Source organism: Parasteatoda tepidariorum, chromosome 4 (assembly GCF_982258835.1).
Source record: "Parasteatoda tepidariorum strain Cologne lab strain chromosome 4, Ptep-v5.0, whole genome shotgun sequence".
In the NCBI taxonomy this organism is placed as follows: domain Eukaryota; kingdom Metazoa; phylum Arthropoda; class Arachnida; order Araneae; family Theridiidae; genus Parasteatoda; species Parasteatoda tepidariorum.
The window spans coordinates 59,611,031-59,638,597 of record NC_141758.1 but is presented as its reverse complement, the minus strand read 5'-3'; the positions used below and the strand labels follow the sequence as shown (position 1 = coordinate 59,638,597).

The 27,567-nt window shown below is 28.5% G+C and overlaps 1 protein-coding gene across 4 annotated transcripts in view; it reads left to right on the top strand.

Annotated features, from left to right (window-relative positions):
• The window catches only part of sli (slit guidance ligand), a 359,497-nt gene that overhangs the window by 146,227 nt on the left and 185,703 nt on the right, over positions 1-27,567 (top strand). For all 4 annotated transcript variants that reach the window (XM_071182345.2, XM_071182347.1, XM_071182346.1 and 1 more), the window contains exon 4: positions 12,906-12,977. In XM_071182345.2, the coding sequence (XP_071038446.1) occupies positions 12,906-12,977 (72 nt within the window). The remainder of the gene's footprint in view (positions 1-12,905; positions 12,978-27,567) is intronic.

Sequence of the window (27,567 nt, the reverse complement as noted above, 5' to 3'; positions counted from 1 at the left end):
ATATTAAAAAACATATTATTGCATTTACTCATTTGCTGAAAGCAAATTTTGTATAAGAGTAATACCCATACATCGTATATTTCTATAGATATCTTTGAATTTTATTCATTATGATTTTATTAACTTTAAATAAGTATGAATGTAATTCCCATCACCTAATGCTGTATGTATTTAACTATCATATTAATTTAGTTAAAAAGTTTTCAGTTTTATACTTCATAATTTGCATGTCCTTCTCGTAAACAGAGACCTCTCTTCTCTGTTCCAAGGTTACTAATTCATCGTAAAACTTCCCAAGAGAGTAAAATATGTCATGTTTTAATCTTTTGACGCATATGGAATACCGGTGACCCTTTTACCTGTATATTTTTTCTGACGCTCTAACTACAAGTAAAATATATTTTGGCATTTTTTAGTAATAAAATTCTAATATGTTACTAAAAACGTCTGTTGGATTATCGGAAATAAATTTTTACTAAAGTACACAAGAAATAAAAATATATTTTGGTATTTTTCAGTTATAAAAAAAGAGTTCAATGGTGAGTAAAAAAATCTGTTAAGTTATCGGAATTATGTTTGTACTAACGGTCTCTTAGTGCGAATTTGAAAAATTTTTGTTTGAAGATACCTTTAAAGAAGATGCATTTAAAGCAGAAAAGAGCACCGGTGTCTCAGGCTGTGTTTCATAACCGTGAATTAAAGTACTAAAGATAATATTTTTCACTTATTTTAACTTAAATTAATACAAAATAATAAAAAAAGTTACGAAAAATATATTAAAAATTTCTGCGTCAGAGAGTTAAACAGTTATTTCAAATTGAGCATTAAGAAACTAATGGAATACAAGGATTTCTAGAACTACAATTATTTTTTAAGAATAGTTTTAAATTTATTATAAATCTAACTATGGTTGCGTCTAACATATATTGTTATTGTTACCTGGTACTGGATATTTCGTAAATTTACTCTGGTCCGCGGGTAGTGGTACAAGGTTTTGGGACAAAAAACAGGGCCTACGTACCGGGTAGTGAAATTATTTTATCAGGTCCGGGTAATAACCGGGCAAAGAAAATCTGGCCGGTTATTTGCCAGGTCCCCGGTACATCCCTATTTTTTTTTTTACTCTAAATTCTTCCAATTCTATTACAATTCATCTTAGCATCTCATTATTAATTGCTCTAAAATTGGCATATTTAAGAAAAAATGCCAAAACTGCTTGTAATTTATTATAACCCTACATTGATTTTCCATAAACGATTACAATTGATAAATTATTGCTGTTGTATTAAATAAAATTTATTTTCCAATTGCTATTTCAAGCTGAAATAAATCCTCCAAACGGATTATTGTTCTAATATTACTTCAAACATGAAAAAAAATACTGCTTCGAAATGCTCCAAACAAAACAGATTTCTTATACGAACGGCTTAAAAACCGATTATATTTCCTGCTTTATATTGCTATAAAAACTGCCCCAAATCAACCAAGAGTCAATCACCAATGCATTAAATTTAAAACTCTATCAATTAATCAAAAAGTCCAATAATTCATTTTTACAATTTTATTTTTTCAGGTAGAAATTATTCCGACTGCCGCTTTTCCAAGTCAATTGCAAAAAAAATGTGAAATCAAAACAATAATTCTAAAAAGTTAAAAAAATAATGGTCGAATAACAATAAAAGTACGATAAAAAAGCCCATCGATATATTTCAAACAGAATTGTCCCCCCCCCCCCCTCTGTTATGATCTGATTTCATTTCAAGTATTTTTTTTCTTCACATTATGATTGATGTACGCTACTAATTTCAACATTCTTTTCAAATCACTTAACCATAAATAAAAAAAGGAATCCCCCTTTCTAAACATAAATAGCAATTATGTGCGTCAGCAAACTTATAAAACTAATCTTTTATCCACCGCACGATTTTAGAAAACAAATCAAATGTTTTTATTGAAAGAAAGGGGTAATATTTCAAAGCTACTAGCACGATCTAACTTCTAAATCCTTCAAAATAAAGAGGAAAAAAAAAAGAATATGAATTCTATTGTCTGAAACCTTAAGGTTAAAAAACATATCTCAAACGAAAAATAAGCATCGTGAAAGTTGCATAAGAAAAATCGTTTGGCGATTGTGTGCTGCCATAAATTTATATATAATGATTTGAGAAAATCCGTTGAAAGAAGTATTATACGCTACCTGAGTTTTCTGAGTGTCAAAAGTCATTTTAGCAAAAAGATTTATCGTATAGCAAAAAAAATCGCTGTTTCAATTTTAATATCTCAACACTTAACTGGATTGACTCATAATTCCTTTATTATGAGACACTATGCATGAAACTCTTTCAAATATAATGAGTTGTTTTGTAGTTAGATAACATGATTTCGACATAAATCAATTTTTTCTTATATAAAGTCATTAAACTCTGAATATCTCTTCATTGAATATCATTTATCATTACTATGGATATCACTTTTTCTTTTATTATTCACGTATATTCTCTTATTTTCTTTATCTCTTATATCAGAAATCGTAACTTTAATCCTAGAACAATCAACGTTTTGATATTGAAAAGTTGATTGCTGTGTTTTTAATGAGTGTTATTGTCAGAAATTTTAAAGTTCAAAAGCATTAATCAAACAAAAAATAGATTCTTTTTTAGGTGCTAAAAGTTATTTTAGTAAATACGATTTGTCATATTGTAAGGAAATCACTATTTTAATTTTAGTATTTTGACTGGACACTTGGCAGATCTGAACATATTTTTTTTCTTTCGAGAATGCATGAAATTATTTATTATACGATATTGTTTATAATTATTTATTTTTCTATATATGAAATTATTTATTTTTACTTCTAAACACGATAAGTAAATTCGTAGCATAAGGGTTTGATTACATTTTAAATCAGTTTGATCTTCTGATGAAGTCATTAAATTCTGATCATTTCTTTATTGTTAAACATCTTTTTTTTTCTTTAGTTACTCATCTGTATTTCTTTATTTTCATCTACTTATATATAGAGAATTGAGGTTAAATAAAGGAAAAACCTGGATTTAAATTTTGAAATAATGAAATGTATTTTTTAAGTCTTCGAAAAAATACTGTAATATGACTTAAGCGTAGGTCTGTTTTTATTGTGTAGCTTAAAACTTTCTCAAATATTGTTTTTAACTGTTCTTGAATTAAACCAGCATTATTTCATGCGTACGAAGTTTATTTCGGTAAATATTGTGATTGAATCAAGTTACAGATATTTAATTTACACGATTCGATTTCTATGCCGAGTACAGTTTATAACACATTCTAGACTTATACTATATGAATACATTAAAAATTAAGTTTACACGTGTAGATACTCCACATTTAATTAAATATTACTCTTTAAATAAATGTGATGTTATGGAACTATTTATATTACAAGAAAATTTAAACTATTGATGTGTAATTAAAAATTAACAATGACTAAAATATTTAAAAAATACCATTTTTAATATGTTATTAAGATATAAAAATGGTAGGTCACGATTTGGCAATGTCGATAATGTTTTTAATTACAACAAATTCTTCAGTTTAATTTCAAACATAGTGTAGTTCTTTCTTATTAAATGTTTCTTAGCAAATAATGTTAGAGACAGAATAATATATAAGCGTAAGACACCTCAGTGATAAGCCATATTAAACTTTAATATTTTTCTCGATAGGGACTTCCAGTAGATGGTAGAATAATACACATTATCTACAAATAAAATCACGTTTTACACTAAGGAACTCGTAATGCTGTATTTGTCATAATGATTGTATTTGTCATATTGAATAATTGGAAGATTATGGTATTTGGTCTCTATCTAACGATATTGTCTTTAAATTGTAATATTACCTGAGGTTTAACTTTTGATCAATAATATTCCATAGAAAAGCTAAATCTTCAAAAACATAAAAATTGCTAAATGAAAAAAATATTTGACTATTTAATCTATTTAGCATTGAAGTAAATTAATAAGTGGAGTAATTTACAAACGAAAATAAAATTATTGTATTTCAGTACTAAACGTTTTAAAAAATTTCTCAAATACAAGGAACATAAACGGTGAGACGGTATCAATTTTATTATCTGCCAATCTCAATTTCAAACTAAATCTTACAATTCCCTTTTTATTTTCCCCCATAAAACTCGAAATCCCTCACTAAATAAATAAAACCTTCCTCCCCCTTCTAAAGGTGGCTTGACGAATGATTATAAAATAAAGTTCCCCTGAAATATCAATGCATATAAGAAAAGCAGCAGATCTACCGTTTTTTAAAAATGCGATCTACTTTATGTCTGGACTTCGATTCCGTATTGTGCCGTATATTTTACCGTAGGCCATCAAATTTATGTCCCATACGGCGGGCGAGGAAAGAGAACTTTAGCAAATTACCCGTGAGGTATACAAAGGTTGATATATGTTTTCTTGCTTTGCCCCTCCCCAGAAATCGACTTTATTTACACTTGGAGGGGCTTATACTGTTGTTTTTACCGAATTCCATTAGATAGGATGTACCAGGGGTGTATACTTTGTGTACCCTAGGTGGTCAGATGATTCCTTGGGGGTTCCAGGGTATAAGAAATATTTTTTATTTGCTCGGAAGGTGGTGATAAATGCGATTTCCTTTTTGTTTTATTTCTTAGATGTATGGGCCACGTCTGGACGTCTTATCTGTCACGTTATCTAATGATGCTAAAACTTTTCAAGCTATTGCAACAGATCAACTGCTGTGTTTTCGGTCATTTTTAGTTGTTTTTTTTTCTTCTTAAACTTCTTTTACAAATTGGTTCATCTATAAATAAAAGTCTGGAAAAAATTGTAGAGGTTTCTGAAAGAAGACATTTTGGAAAACCTTTATTTTTTAAATATAAGTTGGTTGCAATTACCAAACTTTTTTTCTTCTTCATAAAAATGGTTTTGATTGCATATTGTTGTTTTGTAATCAAGCTTAAAAAAATAAAAATAAAGAAAATGTCAATTTTAGTGAAGTTACCTAGATACCGTTTTTATGTTTCAAAAAAAAAATTTTTTTTTTTAAAAAATTCAACAAAGTTAACTCTACATGCTAGAAAAAAATCTGTATTTCGCTTGTTTATCTAAAAATAAAAAATGAATCGTTGAAAAATTACAAAGTACTGTTTGTTCTATTTTAACCGACTGAACGTTTGCGGTGCTTATAGACGCCTTTTCACCTTTTGTTTTTCTTTCCAAAAAGGTTACCTTTTCTGGTTCATATCAGACGGGGTTTTTTTCCAGGTAAATATGGATATTATCCCCCCAAAAAAAATCCTTTGACGAACTTTTCCTTTTTTATTTTGTTAGCTGCCTTCTTTTTTTTTTTAACGTCTAATTTGAACACAAACATCACTTTCTTTCATTTAATAATACTTGAATACTTGAATAATAATACTTGTGTAATAATACTTGAATTTTGCATTATAATAGCCGCTTCCGGCTTTTGTGCCTATAATTCTTCATTGAATCACGCAATCATCAACTAACTTAATGTATTTCGACATCATAGTCTGGATTATTTTGTATCCCCATCTCTAGACCAAGTATTTCGCATGTATGCAAGTTTATTTGAAACTTTCTCCTTAACACACATTTTTTTCCTAAATAACAAGAGGGAAAGATGTGTTTTTGGAAGGAAAAACAATGCGTGAAAAGGTGTCTTTACGTATCACAAACGATCAATCGGTTAAGATGAAATAACACTGTGGGATGTTCCAAAAATTCCTTCTTTCATTTTCACACAAAGAAGGGAAGTGCTATCCCCCCAGCCAATTGTTAGTTAAAGAGATTATGGAGATCCCAACCTTCCAAAAGTTTAGTATATGGGAATTAAAATACAAGTTTATATAAAGGATTTTTAGGTGACAGATTCTTACATAAATTGATCTGCATTCACATGAACTCACTATGGATTAATGAAAACGGTCTGGGAAACATCCTTGAAGGATGATCCAAAGACATGCCATCACAATTTTGTAAGGCCACTTCCTTAATTTAGACATAGGTCTCAAGGGGAAGGAAATTTTCTCCAGATCCCTGTACCCATGGCACTGTTCAGCGACATTCGACAGATCGTACGAGGGCGTACATCGCACGTACTCGGTGGGTCTTAACGGAGTCGAGGATCAAACTCCAGACAAGGACTCCGATTCTTTAACCACTGGGCTACCACGGCTATGATAAAATCAAATAAAATCAAAATGTCATTCAGGATTAAGTGATATTATACCTAAAATTACTTATTTTTTCTAACATTTTTAAATATAAAGCTTAACATAGTTGACTTAGAGAAGTAAAACCACAAACTAAAAAAGCACACTTTAAATACTGACTATTTAATAATTATGTCGAATCAAATCATTATCATTATATTCATACTATTTATTTTAATTTATACGTAACCTAACTGACTGAACTTTTAAATATGTTTAGTAACACTAAATAAGCACTTAATTTTGTGCTTTTTTATTTATTGCGTAATTTTGTAATCTCTATTCAGACTTTTAAAAAAAATTGGCTATATTTATAAAAATTCTACAATCAACCTATAAAAAAAAAAACTTTCTTTTTTTCTATATTTTGTGATATTTCAGAAATGTTCAAATGCTTTTTTTTCCTTTGGCCACCTTTGTACTCAACTAATTTTAATTTATTATAACTTTTTAAGAAATTGATACTTATCAACTTAAATATTAAGCTTGGGCTGAAACTTCAATGAGTCTATAATATTGGCATCTATTTGTAATAAACATTAAATTTTTCTACCTTCTCTCAAATCACGAGAAATTTATAAAACATTTCAAATCAATCATTTCACCAACTATAAACATGATAACCTCGTATGAAATATTATTTTTGCTAGAAATGTAGAATTAACTAGAATAAACATACTTTTAAGAAAGTTCTCCGAATGAATTTCTAAGAAGAACCAGGAGAAGGAGTTAACCAATTGTAAATTTCTCGTAAATTAAACGGAATTTCTGGAAAACATGTTTATATTTGCTTAAATCAAATAAAGTAAAAAGTTTAACTTTATGGAAGCGAGTGTAATATTGTTTCTTTAAGTGGAACAGATATTTTCTAAAATTTTTGAGTTTTTATTTTGGATGTTTTAAATGTAATCTCAGTTTAATTATTCATTTATATAATTTAAAATCTTTTGCTAATAAAGTTTAATCATTTAACTGGGCATTACGTATTAACAATAATTCAGCTATGAGGAAAAAGTTAAGGTAAAATTTATCGTGTTTCTGGCTCTATGATAGCACCCAAAAGCTTGGTAATTATTATCGAAGCGCTTTAGTAAAGATTTGTTAAAATTAGCAATAAAATATGAATTTATTACCATTTTGTGATAAAATTCGGTATTGTAGTTGTGATAATTATACATTTCAGCAATGATACCTTAGAGCATGGCATAAAAACCATTTATTCGGTTAAGACAACTTTCCTGTTTTGTATTTTTTCACTAAATGAGTGGTAATAAGAACTTTTAATTTTTAAAATCAGAATTTCTGGTAGACCGTTATCATATGAACGAAAAAATTAATAATTAAATGGTTTGAATATCGCATAGTTTTATTTTTTGAATTGAATAATTATTATTTTCTTACGAGCAGTGTTATTATCATATAGCACAGTAATTTTACTAGAATTTTATCATCTGTGCGTCTTAGTATATATTTTTTTAAAAAATGGTTTCGAAGCATCGAATTTTAACTCCTCTGAGTTTCCTTCAACAGTCAAGCACGTTTTGATGCTTCTAGTTCCACTTTCCTCTTTAGTGATTCGTTAGAAGTTAATAGTATTTTTTAGTTTTTTTTCAGTTAAATATTAATTTTATTTTCCTCTTGTGGATAATTTACTGACAATGACTCTAAAAATATGTATTAAGTGTGAAGATTATTGGAGATGCTAGAATTTTCATACTCTACTTACTCAAAATGTTTAAAAACTTCATAATTTTGAAATTATTCCAAAGATGTGAATTTATGAGGTTTTTAATATTTGAGGGTCGCAGAAGTAGTAAATTTAGATTCGCACTGGTAACTTAAATATTAATCTCTACTTTTTGTACTCGACGTTAAATAGATGAAATGGCACTCAGCCTTTAGTTGTTGACAGGAGTTAATACCATATAATATTAAAACCGTCAACAAAAAAGAAAAGATTCAATGACTAATTCAAATAATTAGAGCCCGGTGCTTAATATTTTCAAAATTTTAATGATTGTAATATGTTGATAAATTGTTTGATAAATTGTTGATAAATTGATTGATTGTTGATAAACTAAACAACATTGCATTCTTTTTTTTACTGCATTTTTACTAATTCTTTGGCGTGTTTGCGATGGTGGATCAAATCAATCTTAGTAATTTTTACCTAGCTTCGGTAAAAAATACTAAGCTATTTGGGTTTCCCATAGAGTTAGAAACGCCGTAAATTTTACCTTATTCTGGTAGTTTTGACCTTACTTATTTTATCGGGGTATAAAGAACATTTCCTTTTTACCTTCTTTTTGAATGAAATGATCATTCTGGATTATAAATTCTTTATTCAAATTAAATTTGAATAAAGAATATTTTTAATTTTCATATTTAATTAATTTGTTAATCTATACAGTGAAACCTCCAAGAAAGATTACCTCTGAGTAGCGACCTTCTCTATGTACGACCACATTTTAGACACGGAGATTTTAGAAAACAACTAAGCATTTGAAACAAACAAACCTCTTCTCATTTTTTTAAGTAAACTAATTTTTATGACATACAATTAAATGCTATCTTAAACAAAAAAAACACAATTGTTTATTCATTTAAAATAGTTTTATTATTCGTAATTGGCAAGTGTGTTTTTATATGTAATTACATCAGTAGGGGTCATTTTTATTGACTCTAAATTTTATTCCTTGATCTGGTTTTCACGACACCAACACAAGTGACATTTCTGCACCAAGAAAATGACGCTGAGTAAAATCAAAGTCACTTGTGATAAATCATGTACCTTCGATACCATTTTGAAGTTAATGGAGGTAACTCCTAAGAACAACCAACCTCCATTAACGGCCAGTTAACTGTGGAACAGAAAAATGGTCGCTCTAGAGAGGTTTAACTGTATATGCTATAATTGTAACAAAATAGTGATAGTTATGAATTATTCACCACTACTTCTGCATAAAATGTAGAATTAAAATGATATTACCACCAGTATTTTCTAGCAGATTTGTTTTTATATAATTTTTAAAATCCGTTTTCCATTTTCTTTACAAAACCTATTGATATTTAAGGAGTATTTTTGAAGCTGCTTTCGATTTTGTAGACTTATTTACTATTTCAATATCAACTAATTTATACTTACTATTGGGTTGGCAACTAAGTTCCCCCCCCCCCCCCCAGTTTTAAAATTTAAAGTATGGAGCCATTTCCTTTTTCTCAGTCAGTTCTCTTGTCGTTTGATGGGAATTAGCGTGCAATTGTGATGGCATGTCTTCGGATCATCCTCCAGGATGTTTCCCAGACCGTCGCCAATAGCCCATTGTGCAGCTCTAGTGCTACGTAAATTAGCAACAATAACAATAACAATTGGCGTGCGAACGTAACTTCAATCGCTCTTCATTGAACTCACGTGAAGGGCCAAAATGAGATGCGAATTGAAGTCTAAATTCAACTATTTCACACTCTCCATACATAACACATATGTCACAAAAGCTTTTGCAGCCCTTGATTACCTTTATTACCTTGACCAAAAGCAGAATGAATGTGTTGAAAATGCTTATTTTTCTCCAACTTGGTCCGGTCGAACATGATATCCTCGTATGCGAAAACGGAATAAGAAATAAAAATGGCTGGAACTTAGTTGCCTATTTACTTTTATGCACCACAAATAATTTTTACGTACCTTTTTAAAATCCATTTTCTTTATACACTTTCGGTGCAAAACCCTATTGATATCTGATGAGTTTTTCTGATGCTGCTAGCAAAGTGTTGTCTAATTAAATATTTACTCACTAGCGTGATTTGAAAGTAAAACTGAGGGTATCAATCCCATATGCTTGGGTACAATCCTCAACAAAACCCTCAATCCCTCTCCTGTAATCCGGAAAATACCTTAGCTTAATCAGATTTATGCTTTCATCAGACAGAAGTAACAAATGATACTGCATTCATATTAATTAGCCTGTCCCCCCCCCTACTTTCCTCGCCTTTCCCTTGCATTTGACAAATTGAGCCACTCCGGGAAATTAACCGTAAGTTTCCCCCCTTTTCCAGGAGCATAGCTCTTCACTTCGAATTCCATTACGTCATTCAGGTGGACAATTCCCCCCGGAAAGGGGGATAGAACTAGTGTTTTTATTACATCGTGTTCTAAGCCCCTTGTGGCATGGCGTCCTGGAGCGATGCTTCTGCTGTGTATGTCCTTGTTTTTTGATCGCCAAGATATCCATCGAATTGGGCAACCACCGTTTGGTAATTCTTGGGGGTCGACAATGATAAATCTGGAGTGTGATTACGGGTGCCGAAGTAGTAGCGAATGCCCCATAGTTTCTACAGGATGTATGTTTGTAGATCTTATCTTTTCGATGTTAAACAAATCAGATATGAGCGTACCATGTATGTTACGAGAATAAAATAGAGTGTTTGTACTGGGAAGAATAAAGGGCAATTTGTTATGCGTGTTGGTTGTGATTGCTTTTCGGGTGTTTAATGTTGTTGTGTCTGGAGCAATAAATAGTATCCAAAAAAAAAAGATAAGTCTTGCTTCAGTTTTTTTTTTTGGTCCATCCATAAGACTGTTGGGAATTTTATAAGGGATCGTCAAAACATTTAACTATTACAAACTAGTAACTCTTTTAAAACGTATAATGTCGCATATTTTTAGAGCCTTCTAAATTTCCCATCGAGTTGATAACTAGTGTTTAGTAATATTTGGGGATCAGCAATGAAAAATCTAGAGTATGATTACGAATCTCAAAGGTAGAGAATGCCCCATAGTTTCTACAGGATCACTTTTTAATGTTGAACAAATCAGATATGAAATAGAGTGTTCGTACTGAGAAGAATAAAGGGCAATTTGTTATGCGTGTTGGTTGTGATTGCTTTTCGGGTGTTTAATGTTGTTGTGTCTGGAGCAATAAATAGCATCCAGCAAAACGATAAGTCTTGCTTCAGTTTTTTTTTTGTCCATCCATAAGACAGTCGGTTATTTTATAAGGGATCGTCAAAACATTTAACTATTACAAACTAGTAACTCTTCTGAAACTTGTAATTTCGCAGATTTTTAGCTCCTTGTAAATTTTCCATCGTGTTGATAACTAGTGTTTGGTAATATTTGGGGATCGGCAATGAAAAATTTAAGAGTATGATTACGAATGTTAAAGGTAGAGAATGTCCCATAGCTTCTACAGGATCACTTTTTATTGTTAAACAAATTAGATATGAGAGTCCCATGAATGTTAAGGGAATCAAATAAAGAATTTTTATTGGGTAGGAAATGGGACAGTTTGTAATGCATTTCGGTTCTGATTGTTCTTTTGATGTTTTGATGTTACTGTGTCTAAAGCAATAAATAGTATGTAACAAAGTGATATGTTTTGTTTTAGCTCTGTTATTCATCAATAAATCCTACTCAAAATTTATGAGGGCACGTCTTAACATCTATTTATTTAAATTTAGTAAAACTTATTGAGATGGATAATTTTACCATTATGACTATATAATATCAATGATACTATTAGCTGTATTTTACTTGTAAATTTAAAGCAATGATCAGGCTTAAAGCAAAACTATCTTAAACTATTTTTATGTAGTTCAATGAAATGTTTGTTTAAGTGATATTTTTGTATAGTAAAAAAAAAAGAATCAATTGCATTTCTAATTAACTTCCATCTTTAAATTAAGAAATTTTTCAAATTTCAAAACATAGTATTTATTTCAAATTTTTATTTCCGTTAATTTACTGCATAGAGGATGAATCATTATTTATTTCATTAAAAATAAAAACTACTTAAAATAGCATTTAATGAAATTTTATTCTTCCGTTCGTGGGAATTGACCAGCGAGTGCCCACTTCAGCCAACCTTGTCAAGTAAAGCACTGTTTTTCTTAAAAAAAAAATTATTTATTATTATTATTACTAAGGAAAACTAATGTACGCTTTTCAAATTAGATTACAGTGGACATTATTAGAGACAGTATTTTTTAAAACTGCCACAGGAATTCGAATATTTATATCGTCCTGATATCTTTGACTATTATATATTTATGATTTTTTTAATGTTTTTAAAATCCTCCTAAGTAATGTTTAAAAAAAAGTCTACACATCACACATGGGGCCAAAAATAAATTCGAGGAAAAAAATGCTAGTGTCTATACATTAGTAAAAGGGACAGGGCTAACGACATAAAAACCAGTTTGATTGCCTGAGATTTTTCATAATCATCTTTTAACTTTTTTCGGTTTTTTCCAGCAATCAAATAAGATTTTATATTTCCAATCCCACGTTTTCAGTCTAGGATTTGCCAGTTCATAAAATATGATGTTCACATCTAAGGGGGAAAAATTTGGACATACTTCAATTATCCTATTTTTTCGTTCCATAATTCAAATTTTTCTATTAATTCTTACTTAACTTAAACTTTGCAACGTAAAATATGTACTCATTTTAAACCGAATTTTTTTTTTCCTTTTTGTAATGAAAGTTTATTTCAAGAATTGACAATGAAAATTATTTTTAGATGTACTGCACTTACGTGTAAAAATTATGATAAGTTACGTGTTTTAAACATCAAATAAATTATAATTAAGTTTTTATTATAAGGTTTCATTATAAAATTGTGTAACTAAATATCCTTACTCTTTTTTTCAGGAGATTAAACAACAATAAATTGAGAAGCTTACCTGACCTCTTATTTTCTACGATGCCGAATTTATTAAGATTGTAAGTAGATTACATTTTATTATTTTAACATTTGATATTTCCTAAGGTTAGTTAATATTTTTTTAAAACTAAGTTTCTCAAACTAACTTAAGTAATCGTTATATTGAAAAACAATAAATCATTTGAGTTCCTTTTATTACTTTCTTGCATCTATCAAATATCGCTCAATAGTTTAAAAGATCGAAGTTAAATTTTAAAAGTTTTGAAAGTTGACGGAAAGTTAATTAAAGAATTTGATTTTTAAAAAAAGTAATGATTAAATTGTGTTAGAAGGATTGTATATGATTGTTCTTCTTCAGTCTCATGCCCATAAAGAAAACAATAAAATAGAAATTTATTTTCTTTATATTTTAACTGGATTCTATCAGGGTGGGAGAATAATTTAGCTACAAGTATTCAATTCCCATTCATTAATAAAAAAGACATGTTAATTCTATTAGAGGTACCGCCGACCGTCCTGTGTAGGGGCAGAGAACTGTCCTTGCATCAGAAAGGTCCTGGGTTCGAATCCCGGGCAAGGCATGGATGTTTCTTTCTCTCTCTGTGTGTTCAATGTCCTTTCTTCTTTATGTGTGAATGTGACCCGCCCTATAAACGGGTTGTGGTTTTGTGAATGGCGTGGCAGAAGTCGAATTCCTGGTCATAGATGGCGCCACTGAAAAACAGAAACAATCGCTGCCTAAACAGGCATACGACAAAAAAAATAAATAAATAAAATAAATAAGCGGTACCTTTTGATAGATGAAGGTTGACATTGCCGATAGCAAAGGGTGACTCTCAGACGTGTTCTGAACACGCTTGTCGCGTCCAACACACCTACCTCGACTGAAACGCGCTCTTCAATTTGAAAACGCCTAGTTCGATGGATGGTTCACAGTGAACCATCTATTCCTAACTATTTCTGACTGTGTCATTGACTACTGCTCATTCTCGATCACACACAACGGTGGCCTGTACATACTCGACTGTTAATTGCAACTCAGGACCGATCATATCCACAAGTTACCCTAATACAGCTCTCACGACCAGCAGTCAGAGCCCCGATCTTAATACAGCTTTCCCGCCTTCTCGTAAAACAGAAATGAATCAACTAGTGGTATCCATTCATCGAATTCTATTGCAGGTAGAATTTTGGTGGAGGAGTAATGTAGCGTAGCTAACACTACAGTTGTTACACGTTAACTCGATTCCATCTTTAGGTAACTTTTGACAGATGACGGTTGACATTGTTGTTGACTTAGCCTTACAGAAAGTTTCCGAAATATTAAGAATCGTTTTTCAAAACTATATGTACTGGTAGTTGCATCATATATTCAGAAACATTTTACAATTTTTTCGCAGTGTGGTTCTTCATCTCATGCTCTAAGGTTTTTTTAGACCATTTTGGCATTTTGGAGCACTTATCACTGTTTATAGCTCTGTATTGTTATTCATCGAATTCTAAAATAAACTATAAATATTACTCTTTTTTTGTTTTTGCAAAACTTTTGCCTTAATAATGCCTTTATAATAACAATTCTATGTACTCGTATATATATTTTACTATGAATAATATTTAGTTATTATTTTAAGAAAAAAAAAGTAATTTAGTAAGAATGTTAAGATCTATCATTATTTAATAATGTGCCTTATACTATGCATTCATATATACATTTTAATATGAATAATATTTTGTTAATATTTTAATAAAAAATTATCCATTCTAATAAAATAACATTGCTAAGGTCAAATATTAACAAGCTATATCATCGAGGTATGTATTTATCATGTTTAAAAAAAACAAAGAAATTGCATAATTTTCTGCTTCCTTAGATTGTGATAATCGATATTTTCTTTTAAGTGAAGGTGAAAAAGAACTCTAAAAATAGAAGTATTAAAGAGTTAACGCTCTTTTAAGCTGATAAAACTATTTTATCACGCAAGATGCATGTTCAATGATTAAATAATCAATGTATTACAGTTCAAAGCACATACTTCAGTAACGCGTCATTGATAAAATACTCTGAAATATAAAAGACTTTTCTTTTTTTAAGCGGGAAATCGCTTTGAGTGCAATAGGTAAAAACTGGTATTAGGATTTGTTTTCATTTGATTAAAAGCTAACTAAACATTTTGTTAACTTTTATTGTCATTAAAACAGTTAAGTATTTTTTTAAAGCTCGTGAATTTTTCTGAGTTTTTAAACATTAACATTTGATATACGACATATGCTTTAGGCAATGTAGTAAAAAGCCACACTTTTTTCATAGCTGGAATTTTTTTTAATCGAATTGTTTCCTCGCATTGTTTCCAGATGTGTACTTCACAATATTCTGCAATTTGCTCACAATTGTCACAGATGTTTTCATGTGTTTTTATTGCGCCTTTTTTATACATCACTCCCGAAAACTAGACGTAGCTATTAAAATATATAATGTTAATAAAGTGTTGTTTTTTTATAGGGGAATATATTGAAATTTTAAACAGTTAAAAAATTTTTGATATCAATAATGTAAAAATGTTTTGAAGCGTTTATCAACATATTTACTAGGTTAATATCTAAAATGAAGAAAAGTTTTAAGGACAGTTGTGAAATAAATTAATTTTCAGAATGTCATATAATATTTACAATAATTCCATACTTATTTTCTCAAAGTATCAATTAATATGCGCATGTGCTGCATTTTCGACACATAAAAGGTATTGATCAGGTGGCGAATGACATACAATGTTTAAATCGCCATGTGGCTGGTGGCAAACGTACATTTTACCCACCATCAAAATGTTACTGTTCAAAACAAATATTTATGAAATACTCAAACAAATCTTAGCATTTCAACTTCTTTTTAAACTAGATTAAATTGTTAAAAAGCGTCAGAGAGAAATTAATACTCAGCGGTAAACACATTTTTAGAATTACTTTGTGAATGTTATTAATGTATAATTTGCATTTATTTAAAAAGCCGTTGAGGAAATAAACTTTTAGCTAGACAGCAGCCATTTAGTTGTAACTTTCTATCAATTGCGTAACATGTCAAAATAACACAAGTTTACCTTAAAACAGTGGTAGGCAATTTAATGAAGGTTGCCACTATTTGAAAAACAAAAATGCGCGTCAATTGCAACCTTTCCTACAACTAAATAATTTAAAAAAAGATAATTTTTTTAAATATTTATTATGACTTGTGGTTTTATGCTGTTAGGAAATTTTTATATGAAGTCTGAGCAATAGAGATTTGAAAATATTAATATTTAAGATAAAACAAAAAGACAAACTAAAGCTTAATTGTTATTTGATATTTTAAAAGCTTAGACAGTTTATCTTCGTGAAATACAATTTAATAACTTGAAATAAAGGAATATGAATAAATTTTAAAAATTCCCATATTTGCTAAATGTGACTTTTAAATTTGTACTCATGTATTTTAAACAAGGATTGATTAATTCTTGAAGATGTTAACAAAACTATGAATTTAAGGTGCATATCAATTAATTTAATAGGATATATTGAATTGATTTTTTAAAAAAAATAATAGATAAAATTGATTCACAAACAAATGTCAACTCTCGTCAATTTTGGTCGCGATTCGGCGTAGCAGTATTTGGTACCAAATAAATATGGTTTTAATCAAATTCCTGAAGCATTGTTATTTTTTAAGAAATTCCTGAAGCATTGAAAAGCCCTGTTATTTTTTAAAAACTTTTTTCTAATTTTTTTTTTTAAATGCCATCAGGTGTCACTGTTAAATCTCCACAGAACAGTTAAGCACATCCATAGTAAAGAATATTTATCTCTAAGACCATTCATTAAATAAAAAATAAACTTTTGGGGAACTGTAAACTTACCAAGTTCTCTTAAAAAAAATCCTAAAATATGTATTTGCAATGTTATTGAAAAAGCTTCTTGGGTGTGACTTAAAATTTCTTCAAGAAATGATTTATTTTTTGACTTTCTATCACAATAGAGAATTTTTATGATTTATTCATTAATTCACTTTTTCTCCACTTTTCTCTGTATAAACACACAATCACTTTTCGCCGTTAGGTTTGAAAAATATAGACTTCGGCACTGCTATTTTTCACGGTACATTACCCCTCTTCTTTGTTCAGAAGATAAAAAAAATGATTATTAGTCTTAAGGATGTTTGTAGTCTTTGAAAGAATAAGAAACATGCGTGTGTGTCTGCGTATAGGATACTCGTTTATTTCCATTAATGATTCTAAAAAACGCAATAAACAAAATCATTTACAGACACTTTAAAAGCTGATTCTTTCTTTCGTTTCTTTTTCAAACCACGTGCACTTTCTTAAAATTATTCGTTTACTTGATACACCCTAGATTCCAGTTTATTTTGTCTAATTTTTAGTTTATATAATTGTAGCTTATATATATACGCCGAAGAACCATTACAGTATGACCACCCTCCATCTATAACAATGGGCTCGCCCAGGTTTACATGGTTTCTCGCCCTGGAACAATGTTTTCATGGGGCACATTAGGACCCATAATCCTCATAGAACAATCCCTGACTTCTGTAAGCTACTTGAACATAGTTGCAGACCAGGTTCACCCATTCATGGCAACAGTTTTTCCTGCGGGGGATGGTGTTTACCAACAGGATAATGCACCATGTTATAAGGGTTGAATCGTCATGGATTGGTTCGAGGAACATTCCAGTGACTTTCAAGTCATTTCTTGGCCCCCAAATTCATCTGACCTTAATCCAATAGAGCATTTGTGGTCCTATTTGGAAAATCAAATTTGTGATGCCACGCTACCCCCTCGCAATGTGAGGGAATTGCAGGACCAGTTGGTGAACGCTTGGTACCAGATACCTCAGACTACCTATTAGCACCTTGTGGAATCAATGCCACGACTGGTGCTAGCAACTTTGAGGGCTAAAGGTGGTCCTACATGTTATTAGCAGTGTGGTCATAATGTAATGGCTCTTCGGTGTATGTATATATATATATATATATATATATATATATATATATATATATATATATATATATATATATATATATATATATATATATATATATATATATATATATATATATATATATATATATATATATATATATATATATATATATATATATGTGTGTGTGTGTATGACAAAAAGAAAATTAAGAAAAACAATAAGTTTTATTTACTGCGCACAAGCTGCAAGTAAATATAACTCATAAAATAAGTTCAAAATGTAAAGAAAACATGGACAAAATTACAGAACAATGAAAAGAGGGGAGAAAGAAAAATAATAATAAAAATAATAAGAATCCGGGGAAAAAAATCCAAAAAAAAAGAAAAAAATTGATTAAAATCCAGAAAATAAAAGATGTAATCTTTTAATCGGCTCACACGATTATATCCGCAAATAGGAGTGCTTTCTAATATTGTATTAATATAGCCGAAGCAAAATATATCCTTTTTGCGGACATAATCGTGTGAAAAAAGATTATATTTTTTATTTTCCAGATTTTTATTAATTTTTTCCTTTTTTTGGGATTTTTCCGGATTCTCATTTTTATTATTCTTTTTCCCCTTTTTTCATTGTTCTGTAATTTTATCCATGTTTTCTCTACATTTTGAACTGAGGACCTACAATAAATTACGAAAGAAAGTATTTTCGAACACCCTGTGCCAGAAAATCAAGCAAAAAAAACTTTTAACTTGTATTGATTACTTTAGTTGTTATTTTTAATAACGGCATAAAGTTTTGCAAACCTAGAGTAAATATTTATGGAAATATGGACATTTTTATAAAAAATTATTATTATTTTTTTTTTTTTGCCTTGCGCATTTTTGCTATAACTTCATAAATATTCAATGGATATTCATAACCATTCAATAAATTACAAAAATGAAATATTGTAGATGTTAATATTTATCTACTAGTATTCAATCTTTTAAAATCTATTTTTTTTTTTTTTAAATTATGAGGCATTTCTACTAGGGCCATTAAAGATTGAGCCCTAAAAGTAGTACCGTGCTTGGCTATGGTTAAATGATGATCAAATTGTGTATATTGTTAAATTATGTAAACTTAAGGTTTTTTAAATGTATTCTTCCTAAATTCAAAACATTTATTCTTAAACGTAAATGTTTCCCGTAACTTACATTAAACACATTTTATTTACCTATTGACAGAAATCGTAGACTAAAGAGCTTTGGTTTACTCTTCTCCTTATTTATTTTCGCATCTAAGAGAATTTACTAGAATACCGAAAGAAAAAAAATCAAAATAAAAAGTACAGAAGCTTCAAAATAAATTAAAATATTCAGCGAGAAAACTTTTCCAGAAAGTCCATACAAGCTGCTTTCAATTTCTGCTGTCACATCATTTTCAAGGAAATCGTGTTATCGATGCTTTTAAAATATGAAACTTCGTTTGAATTTGAAAATGTATTTTTCTAAAGAATTATCATGATGTTTCTCAGATATGCTTTAGAGAATAAATGGCAGCTCTTTTGCGAGTACAATAGAAGACTTTTTTTATAAGACGTATCAAATGTGACTATTATATTATGAGTCAATACAGTTGCATAAAACATTTTTTATCGTCTTATGAATTATTTATTTTTAAACTCTTACTGGCAATTCGAAGTTTTACTTTGTACTTGAAATATGCCCATGTGTGCATAGCTTTTGCAAATTTATAAAAAGTTATAATTATAAATTATAATTTTTTTTAAATTTTCGCTGGATGATAGTTAAATTTTATTAAGTTTGAAAATCAATTGTTTTTCTAATGAAACTAAATTTTAAATTCTTTTAAATTATTTTATAAAAAAGTTATTTTCTAAATTAATTGTTAAAAGAAATAGATATCTGTAAATTATTCAAATACATATCATGATTTAAATGGGTAAACTGTTAAAGGATACTATTTTTTAACAATAGAATAATTTTTTGACCATTATCCTTTTTCTAAATTATTCCTTAACAGTTAATATAAGTTAATATTTTTTAACAATTAAATAATTCATAAAAAGTTATAATTTTTGCTTATTATTTTTTAATTTAAATATAGGATGTTAATGTAGATTGTTATTAGAGGATAATATTTAATCACAATAAATTTGAATATTATAATTTTTCAAAATTATTCCTTAGCAGTTATTATTAGACAATGCAACATAAGAGTTCAAAACTTCTATATTATCTTTATCATATTAATATTATTGTTTTTTAAGTATTCTTTAAAAATTGAATAATTATTTGAATATTATAATGTTTTGAACAGTTAATATAAGATAAGGTTCCTTAAAAACGGAAAAATTTCTCACTAATTACCATTTCTGTAAAGAAATAATGCAGTCCTAATAATTAATAATAATGCCTAATAATTAATCTTTAACAGTTCAATTATTCATGGAATATTTAGTATATTAATAAATTTTTTGAATATTTTCTAACTTTTTAACAACTGGTACGAGATTTTATTCCTTCAAAGATTAAATTACTCTTCGAATATTTAACATTTTCATAACTCGAATATTCAATATTTCGCTAGTTCATTTAAATAAATAAATAATTTTTAAATTTATTGAAAGAACATAATTACATGAGATTAATAAATTCATTAGGAGTTTTGTGAATAACAGCTTTTTTTGTATAATCTGTTCAAAATATTTAATACATTAACCTGTTATATAATTTATTTAAACTAAATAAAATTATTGCTAGCAAAATTTCATCAATATTTTTTAAACAATTAAAGGAAATAATTTAAACACGTTGATAGATCTAGTCATTAATTTAACGCTAGAGGCAAACTATCTTGTATTTATTCCGTTGATTATTAATGATTGAGAAAATAAATTGATGTTGATCTGGTTATTAGAAACTTCAAACCAAGTAATTGTTAGTGAAAAATATATGACACAAACACGGTAATAGATAATAAATCTTGTATGATTATATACAATAGGTGTTAAGGTGAAAACAAAGATTGATTATTGTTTTTATTGCAATATGAAAGTGATCTGGTTTATTTTTTAGACAGCCCGAAAAAATTTATTATTTTACAAACTCCTTTCATCCTATAATAACTCGCGTACACACTATAAATTCATAACACGTATACACCTCAACACCATCTTATGAACTTAAAATGTTAGTTACTATTGATGGCGATAACTAGATTCGCACCCGCCAATTAACGCCAAATGAAATGCCAACGGTGATTTCCTTTAATAACACCTCGTGTCTGACTTCACGGGGTAAAGGTTACTTTTTTTTGCAATTTTTGTGCTCAATTTTGAAATTTATCTTCCTCAAAATATTAAAAAAAAAAAGAAAACTATTTTTACGGGTAAAAAATAGATCTTTCGTTCAGTGGAAAAGAGATACATTTCGTTCCATAATTGCGTTAATTCCGTTCCGTTAATTGCGAAAGGTCTGATAATTAAATTGCTAACATTTGTGAAAGAATTTTGATGCTTTAATAGAGAATTATCGATTTTTCACAGACTGGTTTCCGATGACAAAAAAATTAATGGGAGGGGGGAGGGAAATACGAGAAAACGATTTCGTTTGATATTTTGGGGTTTCCAATTTAAACCATAATTAGTTATCTGTAGTAATTAGAGAATTGATGTCAGAGGAAAGTAATGGGTGAAATGCGTAATTGCCACTTGTTTAATGATTTTGGAAATCTAAGTTTCAGATTCCCTATGGCTATGAAGGAAATCAATTTAAATATTAAGTTGCAATGAATTAAAAGCTGCGTTAATATAGAAAGTTGCAATTAGCTGTTTATATTTGATAAACAACTTTGATTCTATTAATTTTGGCGGCAATTATTTGAATTAAAATAAGTGGTAAGATGAATTCCTTGTATTTTATTAATTGTATCAGAGAGGGAAATATAAAGAATATTTATTCGAATCGTAGTTATTATAGGATTCCTTTCAAACAGAAAAGGAATTCTACTCTTTTCATATTAACCTAAGGAAAATTATATGACCGCAATTTCCTTAGTTATTAAATAACTAATTGCAATTTCTTTTTAGCATTTTTTGTTATTAATATATACTTATAACTTATACTTATAACTTATACTTATAACTTATACTTATAACTTATACTCATAACTTATACTTATAACTTATACTTATAACTTATACTTATAACTTATACTTATAACTTATACTTATAACTTATACTTATAACTTATACTTATAACTTATAACTTATACTTATAACTTATACTTATAACTTATACTTATAACTTATACTTATAACTTATACTTATAACTTATACTTATAACTTATACTTATAACTTATACTTATAACTTATACTTATAACTTATACTTATAACTTATACTTATAACTTATACTTATAATTTTAAAACTTTGAAATTTGTTAACTATTAGTTTAGTAAAACACATTTTATTGTATAAAAAGAAATCAAATTTTCTCTTAGTCATTTTGTTTCGTTGTAGAAAATCGTTTAAGTTTAGTAATAAGCAAGCGTGTTCGAAATTAATGTTTATTATTTTTAACGTAATGATTTATAGTTTTTTTTTTGTAAGAAAATGTGTAATATTTTGTAATATAAATTTCGTTAAGATAAATTTCTTTAGACTGTTATTTTAAAATTACTGTTGATTTATCAAACCAAATTTTCAAAGAATCTCTTGCTTCACAAGCAGTGTAATAAATGTAGCTTTCCTTGTAATCTACACTGTAGTAATACGAAATATTGCTATTCAAACTATCACGATACCAAATGTAAATTAATATTTTTCGAGAATATAATTAAAAAAAAGTATGATTTATTTTATTAAATGCAATAACATGTCAATTGGTATTTGACAAAAGTGTAATGATGCTCTTGAAATAAAAATAAACTATTGTAATATTTAAAAAAAAGTAGTTTATCTCAAAATGGTGGTTTACTGAAAAAAGAATTAAATACGTAAGCTGTTAGCTAAAATGCTCAAATATATGATATATGATGATTTGTGTTAGCAGCATTTGGAAAATAATATTTCATAGAAATCATTGATAATTAACGTATCTTAACAAAGTACGGGAATAGCCCCCCCCCCAAAAAAAAAAAAATAACCGAATAAATCTTCAGTTCTAGTCGGTCAATATTCATTTACCCATATATTTATTGATTAAGGATTGAAACATATACTCTTATACAATTTTACTCTGAATTGATAATTTAGTATAGAAAAGTTAACTACAATAACAAATGTGCTGTAACTTTGTAAGTTAGTGTAAAAACATTAAATCCAATTTCTATTGTGCTATGTCGCATATGAATTAAAACATAATTTCAGCATTAATTGCAGTAAAAATTCATTATTTACTAGTTATATAGAATTATCAACTCTATTATCCGTTGTTTTAAGAATTAATAGGTAGCGATAAAAACAGCTATTTCAATACCGAGTGCGCTTTGAATTTACAATTTATAAAAAAAAATATCTATTCGATTATCAATTGCGCTATAAATTTTTACATTTGGATTGAAGCGGTATTTCCTATATCAGTTGCTCTATAATTTTTAATTCAAGACAGAATTATTAGTAAAAGCATTGCAACTAAAGTTTTTATTTAACTAATTTATCAGTGCAATACTTTTCATTTTAAGTTTTAGTTGCTCTATTAAGATTAACATTGTGACCATAGAAATTTATCAAATTAAAACAGAATCAACAAGCCTGGAGCGAGTGGATCGAATTTATTTCTTATTCTCATCACTCTTACGAGGAATATTTAGTTATTAATTCTCATTTATTTAATATGCTCTTTCGGTTTTAGATTGTATATATGGTGCCTTAATGTATTTTAAAACGTTCATAATCCAAACATCAACAAATCGCTGAATATTCACCCAATTTCTAAAAATTATTCCAGTCACATTCTATCATTTCTGTCTTTTTTTCCTAAATTCTATATGACAAGGTAAAAAGAAACTCTTTAATCTTCTTGCTTCTCAGGTGCTAAATACATATTCCCGACAGCTAAAAAGCTGGTACGCCAAGTCCCCCGCCAACTCACCATTCTTAGCCAATTTAGTCACGTAGAAGACAATAAGGCGGGCCACCATTTTTCAAATCTAGGATTAACTGTTGCAAAGGAATGGCCCGATTATGAGCGGGCTCAGCTAATAATACGCAGCGTGAGGTCGGAAAAATTCACATAGGCAAAGAAAACTATTGTGCTTTAAGTTTAGCAGTGATCCTTGAATTGTTTCCTCCAGTTTCTCCATAATTTATTTATTTATCTCGCCCACTTTATTTTGAATTAATTTTGTTAAACTATTTTAATTAAGTTTATACAGGAAGGGAGGGGTTGTTTGTGTGCATTTCATTAAGGTTTTTATTGAGTTTGAAAGTTGACTAAATCGGAAATAAGTTTAGACTAGATAACTATTGTACTATGCCCTTTCTTTCTATGGGTTAGATACTTATGTGGATTAACTTATAGTAAATGGCTATTTAAAAGTCAAACAAATATCGGAACTTAATTTATCAATAGCACAGCAAATATTTTAGAAATAGTAATTAGGAATATTAGTATGTTGATTTTTGTACGTTTCTCTTAAGTGAATTAGTACCATTTTCTCTTTAATTTTGCTTTTTAGAATATAAGTACTAATAATTGAATGTAAGTTTTTTTTCAGAATATTAATACATTTTCATTTCAAATAAAATTAACTTTAAAATCTTTGGTTTTATGGTAATACGTTTTAAAAGAATTATTTTCGAATCCTATCTTTTTATGGGTTCGATAATTCTGTGGATTAGCTAATATTTATTTCCAGTTTCAGCAAACTGTATTTTAAGTCTAAAAAATATCTAACCTTATTTTAGAAATGACTTAGCGTATAAAAAATAATTACGTATTAAAGTACGTGCAATGAACTATTTTTTTTTTTTAAAAATCAAATAAAGCGATAAGCTAGCAAACATCACTGATGCTATTCATAAAATATTTTAATAAATTGAGTTGTCTGTAGTTTAATTTAAAATAATGGCTAATGCTTGAGAAATAAATTTAGAAAATTTCATTTTTCAAACAGCCCTTCTGAACGATCTAATTGAAAATTTCGATAGAAATTTTGGATCGGTGTCTTAAATTGTCCCTTGCAGCTACTGCCCAAAATTATATACATATTCTGGATTTATAAGAGAGACATACTAGAGATGAGATCGGGTTCGCTTTTGGAAGTCCAAACCCACCCTAGTTCGAAGAATTTTAATCCGAGCTCACCCAAGCCCGAGATATATCAAAATACATAAAATTATTTAAGAATCCTCCCGGGATATACGTCGGATAAAGGCCAAATTTTGCGGTCTCGCCATTAGACCTTTGCTATCTAAACTAGAAAAATAACCATTAAAACCTTTTTATCCTAATTAATAAATTTAACATTTAATAACATTACCAAACATTTGCAAGTGAAAAATGTGTGACAATTTTATCCTTAGTTCGAGCCCGTTCGAATCTGAAAACTTTTTTAAGTAAGCGAATCCTGAGCACATCTCATCTCTAAGCCTCAGAAACTCTTTATTTTATTATATATAAATAATTGTTAGTTTTATTATTATTATCGGCATTTTTATTACGAATTTATTTTTGTTAAATGATATTATAAGTATTTACCAGTGTTATGACCTTTAAATCTTAATGTATCTCAATATAGTTTAAAAAAAATATTTTCATTGATAATTAAGCATTTCCTGCATGCAAGAAGAAAAAAACCTTAATTTATTTTTATTCTGAAGAAACTTTTATTCTTTTTCATTCTTAAGTTGATAAGTTTCAGATTTTATCTTGTTCCTAAACGAATAAGTAGCTAAGTGCATGCTTTCTTAAACCATCATCCATTTTTAGATGACTAAAATGAGATAATGTAAATGACTCTTATAATATGCGTACTTTTCATACCAGTTCTTTTTTTACAAGATTTTTAAGTGAGCTTTTAACATTTTTTATAGTGGAATTCAGAAGCCGGAAGAGTTTATTTGCATAAGTATAAATACATTCCGGTAAATGCGATTCTGGATACAGTGCTGTTATTTCAAAAAGCAAAGCACTTATCTTTCTTTTTAATATTTTCGCAGGAGTTTCTCTTTCTTGCTCTTTGAAGAGTTTTAAAAGCTTCATACTTATCGCTTTATTTGTTCATATATTGCTTTGCAAATACGTTTTTAGTTTTCGACCGACACACGTTTTACATATGATGTTAGTTTAATGTAAGTCCTTCTAGGCACAAATGTTTAAAAAGCACATTTGTAAAATCCTGAATTAGTTTTTAATTTGGAAAGCTGCATAACATATTGAAAGTTCAGGCTTTTCTAATTACAAATACTTTTCTTAAGTATGTTATTTCATATTTTTTCTGTGTACTTAAGCTAAATTTTAATTTTAAAAATTTCCGTAAGGTTTCGCAAATTTCACTATCTCAGTTTAGGACACATTTTTCTAATTGGCAAAACTGCCATGTTATGTTTTTATTTTAAAAAGATGCAAAGCAATTAACTAATTCAGACTATTCATATTTTCCAAACTTTTTCTGTATGGTACACAAGCCCTATTTTTAATTTTAGAAAGCTACATAAAAGTGAGACAAATTCATATATATATATTTTTTTTTTTGCAAACTGTCAGTTAATTTTAAATTTGACGCATGACTCTTTTACCATATGAATTTTGAACAATAAGAAGATTGAACAATAAGAAGATTGTGGGAAAAAATAGTTGCTTTTCAAATTTCTACATTCAGCACACATTTTATGTTTTAACAAATTCATTAAAATGGCATTAAACGCGTTCTCTCTCTAAGCTATTTGATTCACCTAAGATTAGTGATTTAATTAAATGTTAAGGGTCTTAGAGTGTTTGAAAAATGTAGTAGAAAGCGGTTCTGCGAGACATTTTAGAAAAAGTTAATATTTCTCGGGGAAGATCTAATTTTAATCTTATATTACTATATATACCATTATTTTTTCTCAAACTCATTAAATAACCGTAACAATGATAAAAGCAAATAGCAATAATAATAATAACTGACGAAAAGCATAATAACAAAAGATAATAATGATGGATCCTAACAACAGGTATTAGTGATCGATAATAATAACAGATAAAGGTACTGAACTACAGTTTTTGAAATTTTTTTTAGAGTGGAAGAAGATTCCAAGTGCATTTGGTAGCAATTAACCAGCGACAACCTAAGAAAGCCTAGCTTTTGATAACATTAAACAAACATCATGAGTAATTTCAAGAGTAAATATTAAAACATCACGAGTAACACGAAGATATGAACAGTTTTATTAATTTTGAAGATTTCGCCAATCAGAATTTCTCAGAAAATGGATGAAGACAATGCATAATCTTTTTTTTTTTCCTTCCTTCGCTGTATAAACTTAAAGATAATTCACTGAAATATCCCTCCAAAACTTTATCTACTCAACTTTTCATTTAACATCTAAAACACAGCTAAAATTGGTTTATGCAATTAGTTTTTATTTGAAGCTAAATTACTTATTTACACAAACGAAATAAATTGATTCGATATAAACTTATTAACACTGTAAAAAAAAAGAGATCTTTGTACCAGATGGCACACTTAAA